This window comes from Diplodia corticola (assembly GCF_001883845.1).
Source record: "Diplodia corticola strain CBS 112549 chromosome Unknown scaffold58, whole genome shotgun sequence".
Taxonomy (NCBI): domain Eukaryota; kingdom Fungi; phylum Ascomycota; class Dothideomycetes; order Botryosphaeriales; family Botryosphaeriaceae; genus Diplodia; species Diplodia corticola.
The window spans coordinates 126,974-149,639 of record NW_017971537.1 but is presented as its reverse complement, the minus strand read 5'-3'; the positions used below and the strand labels follow the sequence as shown (position 1 = coordinate 149,639).

General features: G+C 58.7%; 8 protein-coding genes across 8 annotated transcripts; 4 read left to right on the top strand and 4 right to left on the bottom strand.

Moving 5' to 3' along the window:
• Nucleotides 1–175: 175 nt before the first annotated feature.
• BKCO1_5800048 (wsc domain containing protein) lies at nucleotides 176–6,097 on the bottom strand (the record flags this gene model as incomplete). Its single annotated transcript, XM_020277563.1, has 1 exon — nucleotides 176–6,097. The coding sequence occupies one exon, from the start codon at nucleotides 6,095–6,097 to the stop codon at nucleotides 176–178; it is 5,922 nt and encodes a 1,973-aa protein (XP_020126843.1).
• Nucleotides 6,098–8,127: 2,030 nt separating this feature from the next.
• Nucleotides 8,128–8,880, top strand: BKCO1_5800047 (uncharacterized protein; the record flags this gene model as incomplete). Its single annotated transcript, XM_020277562.1, has 1 exon — nucleotides 8,128–8,880. One exon carries the CDS (start codon nucleotides 8,128–8,130, stop codon nucleotides 8,878–8,880), a length of 753 nt encoding a protein of 250 aa, XP_020126850.1.
• Nucleotides 8,881–9,540: 660 nt separating this feature from the next.
• BKCO1_5800046 (oxalate formate antiporter) lies at nucleotides 9,541–11,021 on the top strand (the record flags this gene model as incomplete). The annotated part of the gene is made up of 3 exons (XM_020277561.1): nucleotides 9,541–9,883; nucleotides 9,940–10,032; nucleotides 10,108–11,021. 3 exons carry the CDS (start codon nucleotides 9,541–9,543, stop codon nucleotides 11,019–11,021), a joined length of 1,350 nt encoding a protein of 449 aa, XP_020126849.1.
• An 800-nt stretch (nucleotides 11,022–11,821) lies between these two features.
• Nucleotides 11,822–14,113, top strand: BKCO1_5800045 (cytochrome p450 protein; the record flags this gene model as incomplete). Its single annotated transcript, XM_020277560.1, has 3 exons — nucleotides 11,822–12,774; nucleotides 12,824–13,499; nucleotides 13,577–14,113. 3 exons carry the CDS (start codon nucleotides 11,822–11,824, stop codon nucleotides 14,111–14,113), a joined length of 2,166 nt encoding a protein of 721 aa, XP_020126852.1.
• Nucleotides 14,114–15,732: 1,619 nt separating this feature from the next.
• On the bottom strand, nucleotides 15,733–16,671 carry BKCO1_5800044 (uncharacterized protein; the record flags this gene model as incomplete). The annotated part of the gene is made up of 1 exon (XM_020277559.1): nucleotides 15,733–16,671. One exon carries the CDS (start codon nucleotides 16,669–16,671, stop codon nucleotides 15,733–15,735), a length of 939 nt encoding a protein of 312 aa, XP_020126851.1.
• A 495-nt stretch (nucleotides 16,672–17,166) lies between these two features.
• On the top strand, nucleotides 17,167–17,601 carry BKCO1_5800043 (cytochrome p450 protein; the record flags this gene model as incomplete). Its single annotated transcript, XM_020277558.1, has 1 exon — nucleotides 17,167–17,601. The coding sequence occupies one exon, from the start codon at nucleotides 17,167–17,169 to the stop codon at nucleotides 17,599–17,601; it is 435 nt and encodes a 144-aa protein (XP_020126846.1).
• Nucleotides 17,602–18,008: 407 nt separating this feature from the next.
• On the bottom strand, nucleotides 18,009–18,582 carry BKCO1_5800042 (uncharacterized protein; the record flags this gene model as incomplete). Its single annotated transcript, XM_020277557.1, has 2 exons — nucleotides 18,009–18,469; nucleotides 18,519–18,582. The coding sequence occupies 2 exons, from the start codon at nucleotides 18,580–18,582 to the stop codon at nucleotides 18,009–18,011; spliced, it is 525 nt and encodes a 174-aa protein (XP_020126845.1).
• A 797-nt stretch (nucleotides 18,583–19,379) lies between these two features.
• On the bottom strand, nucleotides 19,380–21,250 carry BKCO1_5800041 (cytochrome p450; the record flags this gene model as incomplete). Its single annotated transcript, XM_020277556.1, has 4 exons — nucleotides 19,380–19,881; nucleotides 19,952–20,033; nucleotides 20,102–20,803; nucleotides 20,866–21,250. 4 exons carry the CDS (start codon nucleotides 21,248–21,250, stop codon nucleotides 19,380–19,382), a joined length of 1,671 nt encoding a protein of 556 aa, XP_020126848.1.
• Nucleotides 21,251–22,666: the final 1,416 nt, after the last annotated feature.

The following is a 22,666-nucleotide window of genomic DNA, read 5'->3' as shown; positions in this document are numbered from 1 at the left end:
ATAATTTCAACTCTCCATTCATTGCATCAACGCTACATTCTACATGATCCATTACATTACATTAATCCCTCCACTTTCTCATCCGTATCAAAGCGCGCATATGTATGCAAATGTTTTTTTATACCAGAGGAATGCTGGGTGAAGATTTTCATCCGTATGCATAGACTCACCCCCTTCAGAGAATGAGGAAAGCCCAAGCGACGAGGAGGGCAGTAAAGCTTCCACCATTGACAGACGCCTTGCCTGCAGCACCACGGTATGGGACAGGCGTCGACCCTGGTGCCCCCGGTGTGCTGATTGGTGCACCTGCAGCACTGCCAGTGCCACCAGGAGCGGACCCAGCAGGCGCAGACCCGGCGGGAGCAGACCCTGCTGGGACAGAACCTGCTGGAGCGGATCCAGCGGGAGCAGATCCAGCGGGTACACCGGCAGCTGCAGAGCCAGCGGGAGCAGATTCTCCGGGAGCAGAACCAGCGGGAGCAGATCCTCCGGGTGCAGAGCCAGCAGGGGCAGAGCCAGCAGGGGCAGAGCCGGCGGGAGCAGATCCTTCGGGTGCAGAGCCAGCGGGAGCAGATCCAGCGGGAGCAGAGCCAGCGGGAGCAGAGCCAGCGGGAGCAGAGCCAGCGGGAGCAGAGCCAGCGGGAGCAACACCAGCCGGGGAAGAACCTGCTGGAGCGGAGCCAGCCGGCGCAGATTTTCCAGGTGCAGCTCCAGCAGGTACACCAGCAGCAGCAGAGCCAGCCGGCGCAGATTCTCCAGGTGCGGATCCAGTGGGCGAGCCAGCCGGGGCAGAGCCAGCCGGGGCAGAGCCAGCCGGGGCGGAGCCAGCAGGGGCAGATTTTCCGGGTGCAGCTCCAGCGGGTACACCGGCAGCAGCAGAGCCAGCTGGAGCAGATTTTTCGGGTGCAGCTCCAGTGGGCGAGCCAGCAGGAGCATAGCCTGCAGGAGCAGATTTTCCTGGTGCGGATTCAGCGGGTACACCGGCAGCAGCAGAGCCAGCCGGCGCAGATTTCTCGGGTGCAGCTCCAGTGGGCGAGCCAGCAGGAGCATAGCCAGCAGGAGCAGATTTTCCTGGTGCGGATTCTGCGGGTACACCGGCAGCAGCAGAGCCAGCCGGCGCAGATTTCTCGGGTGCAGCTCCAGTGGGCGAGCCAGCAGGAGCAGAGCCAGCCGGCGCAGATTTTCCTGGTGCAGCTCCAGCGGGTACACCGGCAGCAGCAGAGCCAGCCGGCGCAGATTTCTCGGGTGCAGCTCCAGTGGGCGAGCCAGCAGGAGCATAGCCAGCAGGAGCAGATTTTCCTGGTGCGGATTCAGCGGGCGAGCCAGCAGGAGCGTGGCCAGCAGGAGCAGAGCCAGCGGGGGAAGTTTCTGCTGGAGCGCCGCCGACACCAGAGGCACCTCCATGAGTACCGGTTGGGCCTTCTTTGCCTGGAGCACCGCCAGCAACACCACTGGGAGCGCCGCCCTTGGGGGATTCTGAAATGGGGGCACCACTCGGAGCACCACCGGTAGCACCTTCTGCGGAACCACCTCCTGGAGCACCTGCTTTGGGAGATGCTTGTCCGGGCGAGCCACTGGGAGCACCACTGGGAGCATTTCCTTTAGGATACTGTTCGCTAGGCGAAGCACCTGGGGCGCCGCCCGGCGCACCGCCCTTGGGAGACTCTCCACCTTCAACGCTGCCCGATCCGCCCGGAGCACCTTCAGGGTGGCTGCCTTTAGGAGATTCTCCACCGGCCGAACCACCTGGGGCACCAGCTGAGCCACTTGGGGCACTTGGAGCACTACCTGAAGGGTATTCACCAGGAGCACACTTTCCGGAAGTGCAGCCCGCGGGAGCGCCACCCGGCGCACCGCCAGGGACACCACCCTTGGGAGCTTCTCCGCCACCCGGGGCACCACCGGGGGCACCGCCAGGGACGCCACCCTTGGGAGCTTCTCCGCCACCTGGAGCACCACCGGGGGCACCGCCGGGAGCACCGCTAGGGAAACCGCCCTTGGGAGCCTCTCCGCCACCTGGAGCACCGCCAGGGACGCCACCCTTAGGAGCTTCTCCGCCTGGAGCGCCACCCGGAGCACCACCAGGGACGCCACCCTTGGGGGCTTCTCCGCCACCTGGAGCACCCTTGGGGGCTTCTCCGCCACCTGGAGCACCACCGGGGGCACCGCCAGGGACGCCACCCTTAGGAGCTTCTCCGCCTGGAGCGCCACCCGGAGCACCACCAGGGACGCCACCCTTGGGAGCTTCTCCGCCACCTGGAGCACCGCCGGGAGCACCGCTAGGGAAACCGCCCTTGGGAGCCTCTCCGCCACCTGGAGCACCACCCGGAGCACCGCTGGGAGTAACACCGGGAGGACATTCCGAAGTGCTTACGGAAGGGTTGCCCGCAGGGACACTGCCCTTCGGAGGGTTACCCTTGGGGGGACTTTCTGCAGGAGGACTGCTTGCGGGAGGAATGCCTGACGGAGGATACTCTGAAGGAGGCTTTCCTGAGGGAGGCTTGCCCTGAGCACCACATTCTCCAGAAGTACAACCGGCGGGGGGCTTGCCAGCGGGAGGGCTTTCCGCAGGAGGCTTGCCAACGGGAGGGCTTTCCGCAGGAGGCTTGCCTACAGGAGGACTTTCAACGGGGGGTCCGCCACCAGGAGGCTTACCAGCAGGAGGACTCTCTGCCGGAGGCTTACCAGCGGGAGGACTTTCTGCGGGAGGCTTTCCACCAGGGGGCTTGCTGGCAGAAGGGCTTTCGGCGGGAGGCTTACCAGCAGAAGGCTTACCGACGGGAGGGCTCTCTGCCGGAGGCTTACCAGCGGAAGGACTTTCTGCAGGAGGACCACCCTTTGGACCACAGCCTCCAGAAGTACAACCGGCTGGAGGCTTGCCAGCGGGAGGACTTTCCGCAGGAGGCTTGCCTACAGGAGGGCTTTCGGCGGGAGGCTTACCAGCGGGAGGACTCTCGGCCGGGGGCTTACCAACTGGAGGACTCTCTGCCGGAGGCTTACCGGCGGGAGGACTCTCTGCCGGAGGCTTACCGGCGGGAGGACTCTCGGCGGGAGGCTTTCCACCAGGAGGCTTGCCAGCAGGAGAACTTTCTGCAGGAGGCTTGCCTGCAGGAGGACTGCCCTTTGGACCGCAATCTCCGTAGATACAGCCGGGTTGGGGCTTGCCAGCGGGAGGGCTCTCTGCCGGAGGCTTACCAGCGGGAGGACTCTCTGCCGGAGGCTTTCCAACAGGAGGACTTTCTGCAGGAGGCTTTCCAACAGGAGGACTCTCTGCAGGAGGCTTGCCTGCAGGAGGACTGCCCTTTGGACCGCAATCTCCGTAGATACAGCCGGGTTGGGGCTTGCCAGCGGGAGGGCTCTCTGCCGGAGGCTTACCAGCGGGAGGACTCTCTGCCGGAGGCTTTCCAACAGGAGGACTTTCTGCAGGAGGCTTTCCAACAGGAGGACTCTCTGCAGGAGGCTTTCCAACAGGAGGACTCTCTGCAGGAGGCTTGCCTGCAGGAGGACTGCCCTTTGGACCGCAATCTCCAGAGATACAGCCGGGTTGGGGCTTGCCAGCGGGAGGGCTCTCTGCCGGAGGTTTACCAGTAGGTGGACTCTGTGCGGGAGGCTTGCCGGCAGGAGGACTCTGTGCGGGTGGCTTGCCAGCAGGAGGACTTCCTGCAGGAGGCTTGCCAGCAGGTGGACTCTGTGCGGGTGGCTTGCCAGCAGGTGGACTTTCTACGGGAGGCTTACCAGCAGGAGGGCTCTGTGCGGGAGGACTCTGTGCGGGAGGCTTCCCTGCGGGAGGGCTGCCTTTCGGAGGTTGGCCAGCGGGAGAACTACCTGCAGAAGGACTGACTTGGGGCATTTGTCTTCCTGGAGGAGTTTCTTGACAGCTGCCAGGGCCACCGGGGCATGTGACAAGAGGGATGGGTTGGAGGGGTGGAGGAGTACCGCTACCGCCAGACGGTGACACAGAAGCAGGGCGAGTGTTGGTAATGGTGGTCTCACTAGAAACTCTGGAAATCCTAGTCTTGATAGTAGTGTTCGACGCTGGTGGCACCGGTATGGGTTTAGATGAGGGAGTACCCGGAACAGGAGTAACCGGAACAGGAGTGACTGGAATTGGTGTGACCGGGATAGGTGTAGTCGGCGGTAACGGTGGAGCGGTCGAGTTGAAGGAGGCGGTGATCTTAGAAACCTCTGACACAGGACAGACGGTCGTATAGACGTAAGTCGTGGTACTTACGCTACCGGTCGGACAGAGAGTGACTGTGGGTGGACAGCTAGTGACGGTAACGCGCGAAGTTGCGGTGACAAAGAGGGTTGTGTAGCTTGTTCCCGGAATCGAAGGAGCAGGTCCCGATGACGGAGTGAGTATGGACGAAGGAATCGGTCTGGACGAAGGAGCAGGCCCCGATGACGGAGTGAGGATAGACGAAGGGATAGGTCTAGACGAAGGAGCAGGTCCCGATGACGGAGTGAGGATGGACGAAGGGATAGGTCTAGACGAAGGAGCAGGTCCCGATGACGGAGTGAGGATGGACGAAGGAATCGGTCTGGACGAAGGAGTAGGTGTAGAAAAAGACGGGCTGGGTGTAGCCAAAGACGGACTAGGTGTAGCCGGCGGTGGTGGCGGAGTGCTCTTGATGGAAGAAATGAGCTTAGAGGCCTCTGAAACCGGACATACGGTCGTGTAAACATAGGTCGTAGTAGTCAAACTACCGATCGAGCAAACAGTGACTGTAGGCGGACAACTAGTGATAGTGATGCGCGAGGTGGCGGTAACGAAAAGAGTAGTCAGGCTGGTTCCTATGTTTGGAGTAGAAGGAGCTGATCTAGACGAAGGAATGGGTGTAGCCGGGATAGGTGTAGCCGGAATAGATGTAGCCGGAATAGGTGTAGCCGGAATAGGTGTGGCCAGCGAGCTCTGATAGAAGGAGGATGATATCTTAGGGGCTTCTGAAACAGGACAGACGGTCGTGTAGAGAGAAGTCGTAGTGGTGATGTAGCTAGTAGAGCGGCCGGTCGGGCACAAAGTGACTGTAGGTGGACAGCTGGTGATGGTAATGCGCCGAGTGGAGGTGAGAACAAGGGTTGTCAGGCTTGATCCCGAGTCTCCGCCTGGAGTGACCCACAAGGAGCGGGCCGAGCTCAGATTGACAATAGTGTTGCGGCTAGGGCGGGCAGAGCCAGATGGTGTCAATGGGGTCAGAACGCTACCGCGCGCAGATCCAGAACTAGGACGAGCGGAGCGAGAAGGGGTAGCGATGCTGCCACCGCGGCTGGAACGGGAAGATCCAGGACTGGGACGAGCGGAGCCAGAAGGGGTGACGACGCTGCCACCGCGGCTGGAGCGGGTAGATTTAGAAGGAGCGCCATTGCTACCGCTGCTGAGACGGGCAGAGCCCGATGGTGTGAAGCTGCGGCTGCTGACACGCGCGGATCCGGAACTGAGGCGGGCAGAATCAGAAGACCGAGTAGAGCCAGACGGTGTAAAACTGCCGCTACCAGGACGAGCGGAACCAGAAGGCGACGGTGACCTGGTGCGGGACGAGGAAGAGAACGATCTGGCGCTTGATGCGAGGCTCGAACCAACGGATAACCGGAGCCTCGACTCGGGAACCGGAGCGGAAGACCTGCCGCTTGATGAGGGAACTCGAACGGAAGATCTGCCGCTTGATGAGAGACCTGGAACGGAAGATCTGCCGCTTGATGAGGGAACCGAAACGGAAGATCTGCTGCTTGACGAGGGAACCGAAACGGAAGACCTGCCGCTTGACGAGGGAACCGAAACGGAAGATCTGCCGCTTGACGAGGGAATTGGAACGGAAGATCTGCTGCTTGACGAGGGAACTGGAACGGAAGACCTCACGCTGGAGGATAGCCTGCTGCTAGCACCGGAAAACGAAGCAGAGGAGCGCCTCTCACTCGAGGCGGATACAACCACCGAGGTGGGGATGCTCGAGCTTCCACGCACGGAGGAGGCATGGGCGGTGGTCGTGGGGGCAACGCGGGATGAACTCTCGTCTCTTGCACTGGATCCCTGGGGTCGCGCAGCGGCCAGGGTGAGGAGGAGGTTCAGAGATGTGGCAATAAGCGCACAAGACTTCATGGTGAACGGATGGTGTGCGAACGAACGAATTGGTGTGGAGAGAAAGCCATTGCTGCGGCGAGCAGGGCTTCTTGTAGACGGCCATTGTGACGAGATGAAGCCGTTTGCAACAGCAGAAACTGCGAGCAGCGAGACGTTGCGAGCAGGAGGCGCCGTGGTTGGGCGAGGTACTAGAGGCGACGCGGAGGCTTGGCGATGGTGGATGGGCGATGAAGGAGGTGTTGGCGATGGTGGTTGCGCTGGCGGGCGATGGGCGGGAAGGCGCGCCTCCGCTTTTCCGCCAAAATCCCGCTGGGCCTTCCGCTTGCAGGCATCGCGTCACGTCTTCCACCTCAAGGCCCGCTCTCCGCCGTCTCAACCATCCTCCTCGCCTGCTCTCCTGCCCAAGCCCGTCGGCCTGCCGCTGGCTCACCGCTCGCGCCGTCTCAGCGCCGTCGCTCTTCTCTTGCTCCGTCCGCTTGGTGTGCACAAAGCCGGCGACAGACGGGAACCCGGCGACGCGTTTGCCCTGGCTGTGGGGAACAGCTTCGCACCTTGCTCCAAATGCGCCAGCCTCATCAGCTTCCGTCCTGTGGATGACGCAATCGAAGACGGGACGAGGCCTGAGGGCTCCTTCGGATGAGGTCGCATTCTGTGCTTCGTCGACGAGGCGTGTGCGAGGTGATGGTGAGGGTGAGTGCCGAGTCGACGCGTTCGCAGCCCCGCGAAGTTCTCTCACAAAGGCCTTGCGGTGCTGTATATAGCACTGCCCCTCGCCGACATTCCAGTGGCAGTATGTTTGAGATGCGTGCCATCGCGGCGGCAGTAGTTGTCGCTGCCGGACTGGGCATGGGCTTTGGCTGGGTTCAGCGCATGCAATGGTTCGCTCGCTGCGGGGTCGCGACGGATTCGGTGCGCGCCCACGCAACTGACGGCGCACTGACCCTCGCATCACTCCGACTCCAACTGCAGCCGGTCACTCTCAGAGAACACGGCTGAGACCACCGGATTCTTGCCGCTATTCGTCAGCCTCAATATGCTGCATCAACACCAATGGCATCGCTTGCATTGCCCGGCAGACGGTAGTCAATTCCCTCGTTCGTTGCTCAACCATGCGCAGCTGTCGCACCAGCAAACGTACTTTTGGGACCCGCAGGACGGCCCATGTTAACTCTTCCGTGCAGTTCACCTGATCGTCAGCCGTGGCGTCTTGGGTTCGGATGAGGCGTGTCGCCGCTGCGAGGGCCGCCAGCGAGCAACAGCACAGTGATCACGAGCCTCGCTCCCTCCAAGATGCTCCAGCCAGGCCGATCGCGACTCCTGAGCCTCACCGGCGCCGCTGCACAAGTAGCGAGCGATAATCCCCCTGTGGCGCACACTAGGCTTATCGTCCCTCTGCTCGCGTGGCTTGTGGACGACGATGACAGCGGCCGCTTTTTCGGCCTTCGTCGTCGCCGTTGTGATTGGCGCCATTGCAACGGCGCAGCAGCGTGGCACAGGGGGCATCCAAGTTCTTGGTTTGCAGACGGACCAACGGGCTCGCCCGATTCCGCAACCTCTTTGCCTATATTGCGCCCTGCAATTTCAGCCCCATGCCGGTCCATATTTCCTTCCTGTCCGTCATCCCAACCGGCTCATCCGGAGATGATCTGCGCCATCACCCGCGCCTCGTCAACCGACTCGCACACTCTCCGCGCCATCTCGTTTGTCTATTCCTGGCCGCGAAAGCTTCCCGCCGCCTCTCGCTCGTTCCCGTGCAGCAGCCTGTCTCACCCACATTTACCTCTGCTGGCCGTCTCAAAGCCGTCTCTGCCATGCCGTCGACATGTTGCACACCATCTCGGCCAAGACCTGCAAGACCCCTTTTAGTCCCCCTCCCGGCCTATTCACGCTGCGCCACCACAAAATCCCGCCGTACGCCCGCCGAGGCACGGATCCTGGCATAGACAGATCATCTCTCAAAAACGTCAAAAACCCCCCGCGCCTTACATCGAGCACACCTGTCAGCCTTACCACGCGTTGCCATTCTTGTCCCCTTATAAATTTCCATCATGGAGCAAATCACCCCAGACTTGTCGACGGCCTACCACGCTCTGCTCACCGAGATCCATTCACCCCACAAGACTTTCGCCGAGCCTCTGTGGTCTGCATTCGAAAACGATTATCTGGACGACTCGGATTCTTCGTCTGTCGAGAGTGATGAAACCGTAGCCGGCGGCTTTGACCAACCCTTTTCCCGCCCATCTCCACCACCGCCCTCCCCCGACATGGACCACCGACTCCAATACTTGCGAGACCCCGACAGCCGCCCGAAGACCACCGACACGCCTTCCACCAGCCCACTCTTTGTCGTTCTTGATATGTTGGACATCATGCTCGAACAGGCTCAGGCTCAGCAGAGGTCCGAGAAGCCCCAGAGGCCACAGTCGAAGCCGCTTCGGACGAACGGAACAGCCTACCGCGAGATCCAAAGTGATTTCGAGACTGGCTACGATCGGGTCGAGGAGCGGCTTCAGCTCCACCGCACTCGCAGCCAGAGCGGTCCATTAGCACGTCGGCGCCATCATCGCCTGCGCCCGTCCCGGAGATCTGTTCCAGCCCTTGTCCCTCAGGAGGTCCGACCTGAACCCAGCTCTGGTTTGGGCCCTGCGCAATTGACGCAGATGATTGACATTCTGATGACACAATGGCCAATGGTCGAGTCGGCAGTTCTCACCACGCTTCGCCAGGACCCCGCAGCCAACATGAACAAGTGCATCCAGTCACTTGGCACTGTCTTGCTCAACCAGGTGGCTACAAAATGATATGGCATTGCCGAAACGCAACTTCGTCGCTCACCGACTCCATCCACGGCCATTTCAGACGTCCACGCCAACACTTGCTGTGCTTGCGATAAGCGCGTTCATCTCCACCAAGATCGACGAACCCCGGTTAGAGCTGCGGATCCCGTGCGGGGGGTGCAGGGTCAGTGGGCGGGCAATGTCGGCTATCCCGCGGATCCCGGTGCGCCACCCTGCCATCCGCCAATTTATCCGCAACGCCGTCTTGCTGAAGACTCTATCCGGTCGGCGTTCGGGACCTTTACAGTACTCGAACTTTCTACAGCCCGATGGGCATGGTCTCCACACCGTGTCCGTGCCAGCGGCTCTGGTGGGCTCTGAGAAGAACGGTCGGCGCAGGGGCCACCCCTGTCTCCGCAAGCTCGAACCTTCTGGCAGACCCTGGGTGCATCACGACCGCCGTCCACTTCATCCATGGTCTGAAACCCGCTTTTCTATGCGATAAGGGTGACACCATATGTAAATATCCATGAAAGCGCGTCTCTGTTTCTGCACCAAAGGCATCTATTAAACATTGCAACTTCTTCGGCGTACCACTGTTGGCGCACGGCAAACGCTTAATCATCATCTATTTCGATTCATCATTACCATTTGTTCGGTTTTTGGTTGCGAAACCTTCTTACCATGAGTGACAGTGAAGGCGGAGAATATAGCCCTTTGACATCTCGTTGGGCTGATGAGACCACGCCTCTGCTCAATACGGCCCAGCTACCGGAGCACGACGAGCACGTGGTTACGCAACAACTCCACGCCGAGCCTGATGACTTCCCTGAAGCTGGATTCCACGCGTGGAGCGTCGTTTTCGGTAGCTGGTGTGCCATGGTCGCAGCGTTTGGCATGCTAAACTCCATGGGAGTCATTCATGCCTGGCTGTCGTCCCATCAGCTTTCAAATCATTCATATGCCGATATCGGCTGGATCTTCAGCACCTTTACTTTCCTGGTGTATTTCGGAAGCGTCCAGATTGGTAAGCATGACATTTCGTTTGCTGACGCCAAATTTTGCTAAGTATTCGCGTTCCAGGCCCCGTATTCGATACATATGGTTTGAAATACACTTTGATACCCGGCTGTGTGGGTCTTGTCGTCTCCGTCTTTCTATTCAGCATCTGCCAAGGTATGTTTGCCCTCCCCCCAGCCCAAACAAAAATAGAATATACACCCTTAGAGCATGAGACTGACAATGTTCCAGAGTACTGGCAATACATGCTAGATTGGGGCATCCTTGGGGGCATGTCCTGCTGCCTCATCTTCACACCGGCCATCGTCAGCATCGGCCACTGGTTCATGAAGCGGCGGGCGCTAGCGACCAGCCTTGCCCTGACAGCCGGCGGCATCGGCGGCATCGTCTTTCCGCTCATCATCCTGCGTCTCGAAAGCAAGATCGGCTTCAGCCGCTCTCTCCAAGTAATCGGCATCGTGTGCACCCTGCTCTGCGCCCTGGCCGTCGCCACCATCCGCACGCGGCTACCGCTCAATACCAAATCCGGCGCCTCGATCGACATCCTCGCGCTGCTGCGCGAGCCCGTCTACGCGGCCACAACGGCCGCCATCTTCTTCCTCGAGCTCGCCCTCTTCATCCCCGTCACGTACGTGCCGTCGTACGCGCTGCACGCGGGCTTCGCGGCCGACCGCGCCTACGGCTTCCTCATCACCCTCAACGCCGCGTCCATCCTCGGCCGCGCGCTGTCGGGCGCGCTCGCCGACGCGTGGGGCCGCTTCCGCGTCATGCTGCTCACCGCCGCCGCGTGCACCTTCGTCACGCTGCTGTGGCTCGTCGCCGGCCGCAGCGCCGCCCTCCTCGCGGCCTTCGCCGCGGCGTTTGGCTTCGCGTCCGGCAGCATCGTGGGCGTCACGCCCGTGTGCGTCGCCCAGATCTGCCGCACCGAAGACTACGGGAAGAGGTATGGGACTACGTATTTTGTCGTCAGTTTCGGCACGCTCGTGGGGATTCCGATCGCGGGCGCGATTCTGGAGACGGGCGCGGGCACGCCGAATTATCCTGGGTTGATTGTGTTTAGCGCGGCGGTGTTTGGGGCTGGGTTCGTGTGTTTCGTGGTGGCGTATGGCGCGGCGGTGGGGTGGGATTTTAGGGTCAAGTTTTGAGTTGGGGAGGGAGGGTGTACATTATAAGAAAAGCCTTTTAGAAAGAAGAATAAGTCTTCCTTTTTTTTTAGTCTCAAGAGCATGAAAAAGGAGTTCTCGGAGTTGAGATAGGCATGTTTGCATGAGGTCGTTGTTCCCTTGCTTTTCTTTTTCCGATCAAACGGTGAAAAAAAATTAAAAATAGAACCTGTTCTATTCCTGTCGTACTACGCAGTTTTGTACATTCCTAGTTCTCGAGAGGCAGCTTGCGAGACTAACGCTAGTAACACAACAGCAATGAAGTTTGTACTCAACCGCACTATCTGCCTTGCAAAATATGTAGCTGTGGTGCTGCAGAAACACGCCAAATGTACATAAGTAGTGATTTCCAACCTTTGCAAATAGCCACACTTCTGTCCATGCCCGAGCCAGCGATCCCCACTGCGAAAGTCTCAGTAGCGTTAAGTACATGGAAGTGGCTTAGCATACGTCGTGTCACAAATTGTGTAACGTTTTTGCGGCCTCTTCCATGGAGCTTTAACAGACCCCACGTGCGGAACTTTCAGCCTTCCTTCTGAATCGCTAGGTTTTCCTTCCATTTCTTTTTTTATCCGTTGTGATATCATTATTCAGACGAGGCTGAGCTGCGACCTTGCGAAGCTATGTTTGTCACCAGCGTCGTACAAATAGGCAACAGGCAACAGGCAGCGCTGCCACATTAGCCTCATCACAAAATATCGGCTGATGGTTTTACTTTAAATCACTTCCTACCACAAGGGATGACCGTGTCGCCACGGCAAACCTCACTCACAACCATCACCATGGAACCCGCCGAATCCGAGCCCTACCCTATTCATGTTGGCACCTGGACGAACTGGTCTTACGGACGCATTTTAGGAGTTACGCTTACTCTTCCGCGGCGTGAAGGCGATCTCCTTATCGCATTCTTTGCACTCTTCGTCACCATAGTTGGAACCAGCGTTTGGAGGATATCCTGCTTCACGCTCCATCAGCTATATTCCCGTGAGGCGGCAAGAGACGGGCTTTATCACCAACGCCAAGCCATCCTACGCAATTCGGCCAACGGAGCTAGCGGCCTTTGGAGCTTTCTCCAAGTAACATGGTCGTGGCGCGGGAACTCACGAAGGCTCTACCGGCGAATCATCCCCGTCATCACACTGACAATCTTACTTCTCGGTCTCTTTGCCGCCGCCAGTGGATTCTCTTCTCGAATCGCGACTACGATGGGAAATGAAGTGCTCCTCTCGGCGCAACGTTGCGGCGCCTTGGACCCAAACGCCGCCCAGAACTTTACGGGTTACGAAAGTTCGATTGTGGCCTACTGGTCCCAGCGCCTTAATGTATACGCCAACTACGCAGAGCAATGCTACTCAAACAAGTCAGACCTCAACAGTTGTCAAACGTTCATCAATAAGCAGTTGAAAACGACTGTCGATCGCAACGCAAGCTGCCCTTTCCACGGAAACATTTGCTCAACATCGTCAAACATCCGGTTTGACACAGGTTTCCTGGATAGTCACTACGACCTTGGCCTCAACTCGCCACCCAGTGAGCGGTATCTTTATCGAAGGACGACCCATTGCGGACCACTACGCACCGAAGGACGCAAGAAATTGGTCTACGACAACGAAACGGGAGCAAATCTCTGGAGGTACTACTTCGGAGAGCAATTAGATGCTCCGTTCACCTATGAGTACCCAGGTCTCTCTTCCGGGGATGAGTGGGGTGGAACCACGGCAGACTATACACTGAAGTAAAACCCCGTTGAATCCATGGTGAAGCAAGAACTAATTTCCTGCAAGGCCACTGATATCAATTACCGAGAATGGAACTCGAAATTGGGCTGAAAATGAGTTCTGGCCTATACCAGAAATGGATTACCCTGATTCAGACGTCATGCTCTTCTTTCTATCACCAAACCGTATAGTTTTCCTCGAGGAGATCAACGACCCCTGGTACTCGGCTCACAAGTATGCTGGGCAAATCGGCAATTCATTCGCTCAGAACGATCCGTCGGCCGAGTACCTCAATGTATATTTCAGAGACGATGCTGCTTCTGTTCTTGGATGTATACTGCAAGACCAGTTCTGCAACCCAAACTTACCACCGGACAAGCGCTGCGTTTCCACCGCCACATCAGGCTACGACGCAGTATTTAACCTTTGGAAGGATAAGAAAGCACAATTGCGAGTCAAATCTGCCATAGAAGCACACTTCGCATTCGTTGCCTCTATTTCCTCCGTGGTCGAGATTCTCGGTGTGCCGGCCTTGACCTCTCGATACAAACTTGCCGCTGGCATGCAGAGAGCTTTACCAGACAACCAATGGCAGTTGGACGTCGAGCATTGGCATGAGACATCCATGGCCTACCTCCAGGGCACATACATCGACGCCGCGACCAGACCATCAGACCCCGAATTCCTTCCATACCTCGTCGAACCCAAAGGCGACGACGAGCGCTACTTTTGCCGGAACCAGGTCAGTCCCCAGTCCCCACCCCACATGTAGCCCCTCACCTCCAACAACACACACACACACTCACGCAAACCCCGCAGAAAATCCGCAGCACCGCCTACACCAACTTCTCCGTCTTCTACCTCGCGCTCGTCTTCTCCCTCGGCGCCGTCGTCATCATCCTCTCCTACACCCTCGAGCAGCTCGTCGCCACCATCCAGCGCCGGTACAACCTCGACAAACACGCGCGGCTGGAGTGGTGCACGAACGAGACGCTCCAGCTGCAGCGGCTGGCGCACGAGGAACTGCTCGGTTTGCGCGGCGTGACGTGGAAGGGCTGCACCGGTGGTGTGCCCGTGGTGACGGAGCGTGGGCGCTTGCTGGGGGTGCTGGATTTGGAGGATCTGGAGCACCCGAGGCTCAAGGCGCCGCTGGTGTCGTTTGAGGAGGAGGGTTTGGCAGGGGGAGGTGGAAGTTGGGGCTGTGGTGGGCAAGAAAGTGAACAAAAGGGGGTGGTACAGTCTGCCCGGGTCAGTGAGGAGCGATCTCTGAGCTTGAACGATAGGGATTGTGTAAGTGTCGTTTCGGGAGAAGGAGATGCGCAGAGCTTTCGATCTGTTCGGCGCACCGATGATTGATTTGAGATGAGAGTTGGATTCGTTACTTTACACTCTTTCCTCTCAACGTGAGCATGCACAAGAAACACTGCTTAGCTTCTTTCCAACATACCGTCGTAGCGTAGCTCTGGCTCGATATTTGATAAACCGACACCATGACTTCACAATACTTCTCTCACCTTGCCGTTAACAACTTCCGTCTCAAACACAGAAAGAAAAGGTGCCGGGGGAGGTGGGGTCGTTGGGCGTCGTGTGGTCGAAGATGTGCTGGGTGTAGCCGACGTGGTAGGGCCCGCTGGGCTCCCATAGGGATATGGCGCGCGCGAGCGTGAGCCCGCTGAGGGCCAGGAAGATTGAATGCATTTTCGGATGCCAGACTTGTGCGCTGGGAGTTTGAGTGACGTCGATATAGCCATGGCTGGCCTGAAGTTAAATCCATAGCTAGCTGAGAGACGACATTGCGGGGCTTGGATCCTTCTCGATCCTACTGGTGTTGTTCCTGCGCCATTGCCCACTGAAAACCGTTTGTGGAGCACCTCGTATCCCACCTGCCAGTTTCGCATAGTCTCCGTGTAGTAGCGCTTACTGTGGCTGAACGAACAGCCCCTTGACAACCCCCTACCTACGAAACATCCACGGAACCGCTTATATCATCAACTCGGATACATATCTGTGAAACTCGCACATGAGGCTGCAAACTGATTGTCTATGCTTTTCAGTCGCTCTTCCAAATCGGTCGCGCGAAGGAAATCCTGCCATGTTTTACCGATTTGGGAACGATAGCCGGTCTTTGCTCTACGCGCAGCGTCACTGATCCGGCATGAGAATCAAAAGATCACGATAGCCTTCATCGCGAGCGCACAAATATGTTTGACAATATCATGAAAGCCTGGAAGGTCTTGTCAAAGAGGTTGGCTACTGTAGCTGTCTCAAGAGAATCACCCTTTGCTCTACAAGCGAACGTACGCTCTGAATGACCAGAGGATGAGCAGGTGAAATTTGGAATAACTGGGCATTGACGCGCCGATCATTGCTTCCGATAGTGTCTGACAGCCTCGTTGTTGCGAGTCATGCCTGTCAATATGGCTATCGAATTTCTGGAAACGGAAGTGTTCGGTCGTGATGGTACGGTTGATCTCCCGTCGCAAGGCCCCAATGGGCGACGAAGGAAATTGACCCACCTGCACGGGTAGCGGCATTCTATATCTGATGCATTTGTACAATTCTGCTACTCGCATCTGCATCTGGATATCTGCTCCAGCTACCCACGAAGAACAGTTCTTGGAATTTTGCTTTGACTGCCCACACAAAGAACCGCCGTAGGCTTATTACTAGCACAAAGTGTATATTGGCCAAATCCAATGAACTTTCACGAGAGGTGTTTATTTCTTGCCACGGAAGAGCATCAAAGTGAGCGCACTGTCTTACCAAAATGGATATGCAAGCATAATTCACATAAAATATCGAAGGCGCGCCTCGGCTGCCCCTCAGACTTCATCGAGTCAGTGCCTGAACGCAGAGGGTCTCAACATCGTCTTGATTCTATATATTCTTAATATACAACCCTGACGCTAAGGTCTCTCTGTCATCCGAACCAGTAACGCCAAGAGCGAAACGCAAGCCCCCTTCCATACCCAAGTCTACTGGCTCTTCGTCTCGAAGTCGCTCTTCGTACGCAGCCAAGTCTCCAAATCCAACATCTGGGGGTTCTTCTGTTTGCACTTCGCGATATCCGCCTTGTACCCGTCTGTCGCGAACCAGGTGATCATGGTGTTCAGCTCCGCGACCATGTACATCAGCGCGCTACCGAAGAACCAGTACGACGAGGGCACCGGGGAGCCCGTAGCACGCTGGAAGCGCTCGCTCATTTCATCGTACGACAGCTCTTCGCCCGCAAGGCCGATGGCGACGTTGCGCCACTCGTCGGGGTTGGCAAAGGCCAAGGCGGCAAAGCGGCCAATGTCGTGGACGGCGACCCACTGGGTGCGCTTTCCCTGCATGGTGTCGCGTAGGGCGGTCAAGAAGACCTTGGTCGGCATGCCGGGGGCGAGGTTGTCCATGAAGGCGACGGGGCGCAGGACCGTCCAGGCCATGGCTTCGCCGGGAGTGCCGGGCGCGGTGGCTTCGCGCAGGTGCTGCTCGATGAGCTGCTTGCTCTGGAAGTGCGGCACCGGCGTCGGCGTGCTCCATGAAGCCTCGTCGCCGCCGCGCTCGACGCTCGAGTAGACAAAGTGCGCGACGTTGTGCTTGATGGCCTCGTCGATCAGCGCGTTGCCCTGTGCGATCTCGCTGTCCTTGGTCACGCCCTTGCCCATTGAGATCTGCACGCTGTACACGCCCGCGATGGGCGACGGCTTGGCCGCTTCGGCGGCGGCGGTGAAGAGGGCTGGCGCGTCGTCGAGGTTGCCTTGGACCAGCTTTACATTGGAGCCTTTGCTGGCGAGCTTCTGGGCACCGGCGGACGAGGCATCGCGCGTCACAGCAAGGATGGTGCAGTCGACCTTCAGCTCGATGAGGGCGTCAATGACGGCGCCGCCCTGTTTGCCTGTGGCGCCGGTGATGAGCAGTGCTTTGGACATGGTTGATGGTAGGAGCTGGTGAAAGATGGCGAGTGTATGGCTGTACGAGACTCTGCCCAGACCGTGGAAGGGCTATGGTATTTGACCGGGGCCAGAGGGAACTCAGCGCAGGGCTGCGCGGACCTCGGAGAGAGACTGCGCTGCGGGCGGGGGGGACGGCGGGGCCCAGGGTCGCTGGCCGAAGGGTGGACATGGGGACTGGCGGCTCGCGGGCCCAGTGTCGGGTCTCCGTCAACCGTCGGTCAATGTATGCAGGGCCTCCCGGGCCGCCAGCTGGAACAAAGGGTCTCGAAGGCTTTCCGGAGGTCGGGTATTGAGCGCATAGTCCGCGGCGCCGAGAGTCTCGTCTTCAGCTCGAGCAAGCATGTAAATAGCAGCGGCCATATGATGATGGCGTGGTGATACCCCCAAGAGAGCTGCTTGAATCGCTCATCAGACCTACCCTTTGGGAGCTAAGATCCTTCTCAACGAATCATCACTGCACTTTCATTCGCCATGTCGACCGAGCAATCCCAGAGGCTCCAGACGGTCCACGCCCTCCTCGACGGCTACGGTAGCCTGTCGGTCCCCACGCTCGCGGCCCCCCTGGCGGACGATTTCAAGCACCAGGTGCTGCCCGAATCACTGGGCATGCCGGCACGCGACAAGGCGGCGTTCGAGCAGCATGCGGCGGGCATTTTCTCCGTCTTCGAGGCCTTCGCCATGGTGCCCAAGGCCGTGTTCGAGGACAGCGAGCGGAACGCGGTTGTCGTGTCGGCACGCATGCAAGGAACGCTCAAGGGTGGGAGGGGCGAATGGAGAAACGAATGCGTCATGCTGATCACGCTTTCCGAAGACGGCACAAGGGTGGTTGCCGTGGAGGAGTTTGTTGACAGCGCGAAGGCGCTGGAGATGCGGGCCAAAGTAGCGCCCAAGGGCTTCGATGAGTGACGGGCGCGTGGGACGGGATGCGATGGCTAGGTACCAATGTTGATGTCACAGAAGCCTGCATACAATGTCGTGCCCGCGTGCCGTGCGACATGACACCCGCGATCGATCCGTTGAGCTGTCAGAAGCAACGTGGTGCATTATTTGAGACTGAGACACGCCTGGTAGATACATGACGTAACCGCAACGCAGTGCGCAGCGGCGTTGGGGACGGTTGAGGAGAGAAGCAAAGAAAGCAAAGTGGATGGGGATGGGGATGGGGATGGGGATGATTGGCGGGCAGGTGCGAGTCGAGAGTCGAGACCGCTGCCCCACACGCCGCCCCGCCTTGCTCGAGCCCGTCAGAGTTGCAGCCTCCCGCCGTGGTGCGCCCGTCAGCACCCAAACAACTCTACTGTGACACCCTCCCTTTACCCGCCCAGCGCCTGGAACAGCGCGATCGTGCCCGCCACCAGCGGCATCGCAATCCGCAGCGAGTTCCTCCGGATCCACGTGCGTGCATACGCCTCCGCCTGCGATGTGTCCGACCGACCGCTCTTGGGGTCGCTCAGCCCGTCCAGCTTGTCGTTGATGGGCTGCATGTTGATGGCCGAGTGCACCACCGTCACCAGGTGGCAGAGGGCGCTGACCGCGAACAGCCTCCAATCGCCTCGCACTGCGCCGTGGCCCTGCGACGCCACCCACGCCGTGTACGCATACCCGAAGATGCCCAGCGTGCTGATGGGCCGGAAGAAGACGTTGCCCACTGCCCAGAACGTGGGCCACTGCCGCCCCAGATGCTGCGCCCGTGCCGCGTGCTCCGGCGACGACGGGTGCGGGAAGTCGACCAGCAGCGCCGGCACGCCCATGAAGGACTGAGTGATGGCATTCCCTGCTCACGTTAACCGACCCATTCCGTGCGGGAAGAGAGGCCACTGTACCCAGGAGAATGTAGGAGAAGCTGATGGTGGTGCCGACAACGGCCTGAGGGAGCGTGGGAGACATGGTGCGAGACGGAGTGATTCGACGACGCTCTTTCGCTTGCTTTGCAACAACTCAGCGCGATTGTGCTTCTTCCGACGCTCTCGCAGTCCTTGTATATGAGCGCGGCCCGGACAAGTGCGCTGTCTCGTCCTTGGCCCGACCTAGCATGCCCGCGCCCGCGTCCGCGCCCGAGCCCGACGTGCCCCGACGGCTCCTGTGTCTCGCACCCGTCCCGGAAATGGACGCGCCGCGACGGACAAGCCGGGGACATCACAGGAGTCCTGAGCCGGACAAGAGCTGGGGAGCCGAAACCAAAGCCAACAAATCGTGTCGTCAATCACTACCGCTAGCCCCCGGTCCATCTGCTATCCGCTAACCAAACATGGCGACAACACTACACGAGACCAGCTTCCCTTGCTGACGCCCAGCCTCTTCGACGGGCGGCCCTGATCTGCAGGCACAGCCATCTCACGCCGCCGAGCCGGACCGGCGCCCTGTTGGCATGGTGCCACCAACGCCCAGCCTTCCCCAAACTCAGTACATGGTGCTTATGCTGCACAGGTGTGGCTGATGACTGCGTGCATATGCATCACCGACCAAGATCGTACCTAGATTGCCGCGTCTAAACCGCTCTCGCTTATTCATTTCATCACATGCTAGCATTAAGTCGTTCAAACTATCTACGTCGCATATAATCGGGTCCAAAAGCCACGCTCGCCAGACGAAGCCAATTTCAACACGTCAGGGTTGTCAAAGAATCGAAGTGCGGAAAAAGCATTTCGCCACCAACAAAAGCAAAAAAGAAAATAAACAGCCAATTAAACTTCCAACACTTGCACGAGCGGTTGCTTCTCCAGCTTCTCATCTAGCCTCCTCTCCTCAGCCCTGCGCATCTCAGCCACCTTGAGGAAGTCAGCACGCTGCCTCTCGTCCTTCGCCTCAGCCTCGTGCCAGAGGCGGATGGCTTCCTCCCTGCGCTCGTTACTGCGGGGCTCGAACGCCATCTGGAAGGGATCGGGCTTGACGATTAGTAGCGAGTTGGATTTGTCGAGCGGAATGTGGATCTTCTGCCCTGTCTTGGGATCGATCTTGTGCTTGAGGTTGAAACACCAGGCGAGCGCACCGCATGCCACTACCAGCTCGTCTTGCGTCACCGATTGGCCCAGACACTGGCGTTGGCCCCAACCAAACGAGGTCATGCCCTTGAGCGTGGGGTATTGTGTCAAGGGCTCCTGGTACGTCGGCCACCCAGGCTGCAGCCAGCGCTCTGGCCGGAACGCCTCTGGATCAGGGTACTTGATCGGATTGCGCAGGAAAGCCCTGTATAATTCTGTCAGTGATGTATTCTACCACCACGCCATGGCGTCCTTGGGGCGAAAACAAGACTCACCAGTCCAAGGGGAGGATGCGGGTACCCTTGGGAATGAAGTAACCGTTGTACTCGTCGTCTTGCTCGGTCTCGTGCGCCACGCCTATCAATAGCACGTTAGCACCCGCCACTCATCATAACAAGCTCAACACTACTCCAAGCGGCACTTACCAGTGGGAACGTTGGGCTTCCACCTCATAGTCTCCTTGAGGCAGGCGCGAAGGATGGGCAGTCGAGGCATGTCATCAAGCGTGGGCAAGCGGCCCTCGCATACCTGGTCGATCTCCTTCTGCACCTGGGCTTGCCACTCCGGATGGTAGACCATAGATACGAGGAAGTAGTACAAGGGACCGGCGACGGTGAAGATGCCAACCAGAGCCATCATACCAATGACGGACGACGCCTCGTAATCGCCCGACAGGTTGGTCTTTGTCTCGTTTTCGAGGTAGGATCTGGTCCAGCAGGGGCGCATCTCACCCTTGGCCATTTTCTCGCGCACACCCTGAAGCTTGTTCAGCCACCACGCCTGCTGGTCATCGTGCCGCTTGCGCTCCGCCCGCTTCCACGGGTTGAGCAACCAGGGCAAGTGCCACAGCGGTGTTATGAGGTTGGTAATGGGACCGGCCGGTGACATCTGTGTGAGCAGGCCCCACGCACTCTTGGTCAGGGTTGGGCTATCGGTGCCATCGTCCCAGGTCAGCTGGCACATGACCTTGGATGCCATGTCCTCGAGTGAGAAACCAAAGTCATCCGGATCTTGGATGAGGCGGTAGAGCCAACGCTTGGCCTCGAAGTTCATGATTCCGTAGTACTGGGCGTTGGTGGCTTCGGTGAGGTAGGCGTGGGTAAAGCGGCGCTGACGAGCCCAATACTCTGTGACGGTCCGTCAGTGTCTACCGGGGGACAGAAGTCGATCAAGCTCAGCCAAGACTTACGGTTCTTGCCCATCAGAGGGAGGTACTCCATGGACCCATGTGAACTCTTCGAGTCGAACAGAGAGCGAATCATGGGCCGGTCCGAGTTGTGCTTTGCTCGCTTGACGAGCAGGTCTTCGGCGATCTTCTCATCGGACACGATGACGAACTTGGCTCCAAGCATCTCGGTCCTGTACAAGCCTTCCTTGCCGTGCGTGTCTGCCCATTCTTTGAACTTGAGCCACATGTATTGGATTGGAAGGTCATGGACACGGCCGAAGAAGGGAATGAGCTTTGGCCCGGGTAGCCCGGATGGGTCGTTCTTCTCCCTGAAAGATTGGATGAATTTGAGTACCGCAAAGCCTGCCAAGGCGATGGCGAGTACCACGTATGTGAAGAGCTGCATGATTGCGCGGACTGGCAGACGAAGATGACGGCTGCTCACGCAAGACGGAGCTGATGGATAGAATAAGAAGTTTGCGGCAGCGGGAGAGGGGGGAGGATATCTGCATTAATTACCTGCATCCCTGAAGTGCGCCAACGCGTTGCGAGTCCGCGGGATTGTCGCATCTCACCGCAAGGACCTCGCCCAAGGCAACCTTCGTACGAACTTCCGTCGATGTCCGAAGGCAGGTACGCCTCCAACCTCGTCTGATCGCCATCGCCATCACCAACGGTGAGTTTGTCCGGTGGAAGCGATCCCATGCAAGGTGCCGGCAATCTCCAGCTGGCCTCGTTGACGCCCCAGACCTTCAGTCCCGTCTTCCTAACTGAACTAGTATGAGGATCAGCAAAAAGCATCCAATGGTGCATCGGCTGGAACTGTCATTTCAGCAGCAGGAGGAAGACCGGACTCTCCGCACCGAAGCTATGGTAAGTTTACTCGACCGCTGGAGAATACAAGAGGAGCCAAGACAAAACATGGCCGCCTCGCTGGCTAGATGCAGAAGGCTTGTCTGGGACTATGGAGTATAGCACGTCACGAGCTCACGTGGCAATGGTCCACCTGAGGGTACATTGTGACAAGTAACTGTCATGGAGGATGTGTAATACGGGGCCACGATCCGAGCAGCGCATCGGACCTCGCATGGTGTTCCACAAAGTGCGACGCGAAGGCAGGGGTACATCGTTGCACGACTTCCGCAAATTGCAAGCGTCAACTTTGGGGATTGAGATCGGCCGCAATGGCAAGCCCATCGCAAGAGCCGGGGGTGCCGTTGTAGCCGCAAGCCATCCGTGCACTTTACTGCTCCATCGAGACACAGCGTCGAGCCTAGGTCCCGAACGGGCTTGGTTCCCGCGTGCTGCCCGCCTGGCGGATGGGATCTCTAGCGTGCATCCTAGACGACTACGCCCGACCTTGGTTCTCATCGTCATCGAGCGCCACGACTACCGCATTTACCCTCTTGGCCTTCGCACATGCGCCCTCTTCAAGCTTTCCACAACCGGCAGATAGGAATTTGGGTGGAGAGCCGGATGTGCGCCTCTCGGGGCGAAGGGGGCAGAGACCAACGTTTGCCGTGCCCAGAGGCCGTTCCGGGCAACACGTCTCCGATGCGAGCGGCCTCCTTCGTCCGGCCGACCCTCCACGGGCTCGCCCGAGCTGGGGTTAGCTGTGCTTTATACGGGCCGCAAGGGAGGGGGCCTTTACCTTGATTATTTCCCCAAGTCTTGCAGCACTCCTTCGATTCAGCTCTTCTCTTTCATCAGCACCAAACAACAGAAGCGACACGGCGTAAACATCGTCCCTCATCCTTCTCCGTTGGGTTCCACTCACAAGCCATCAGCGCGACCCGAGAGCGCAGATCATCGCCAGACTCAG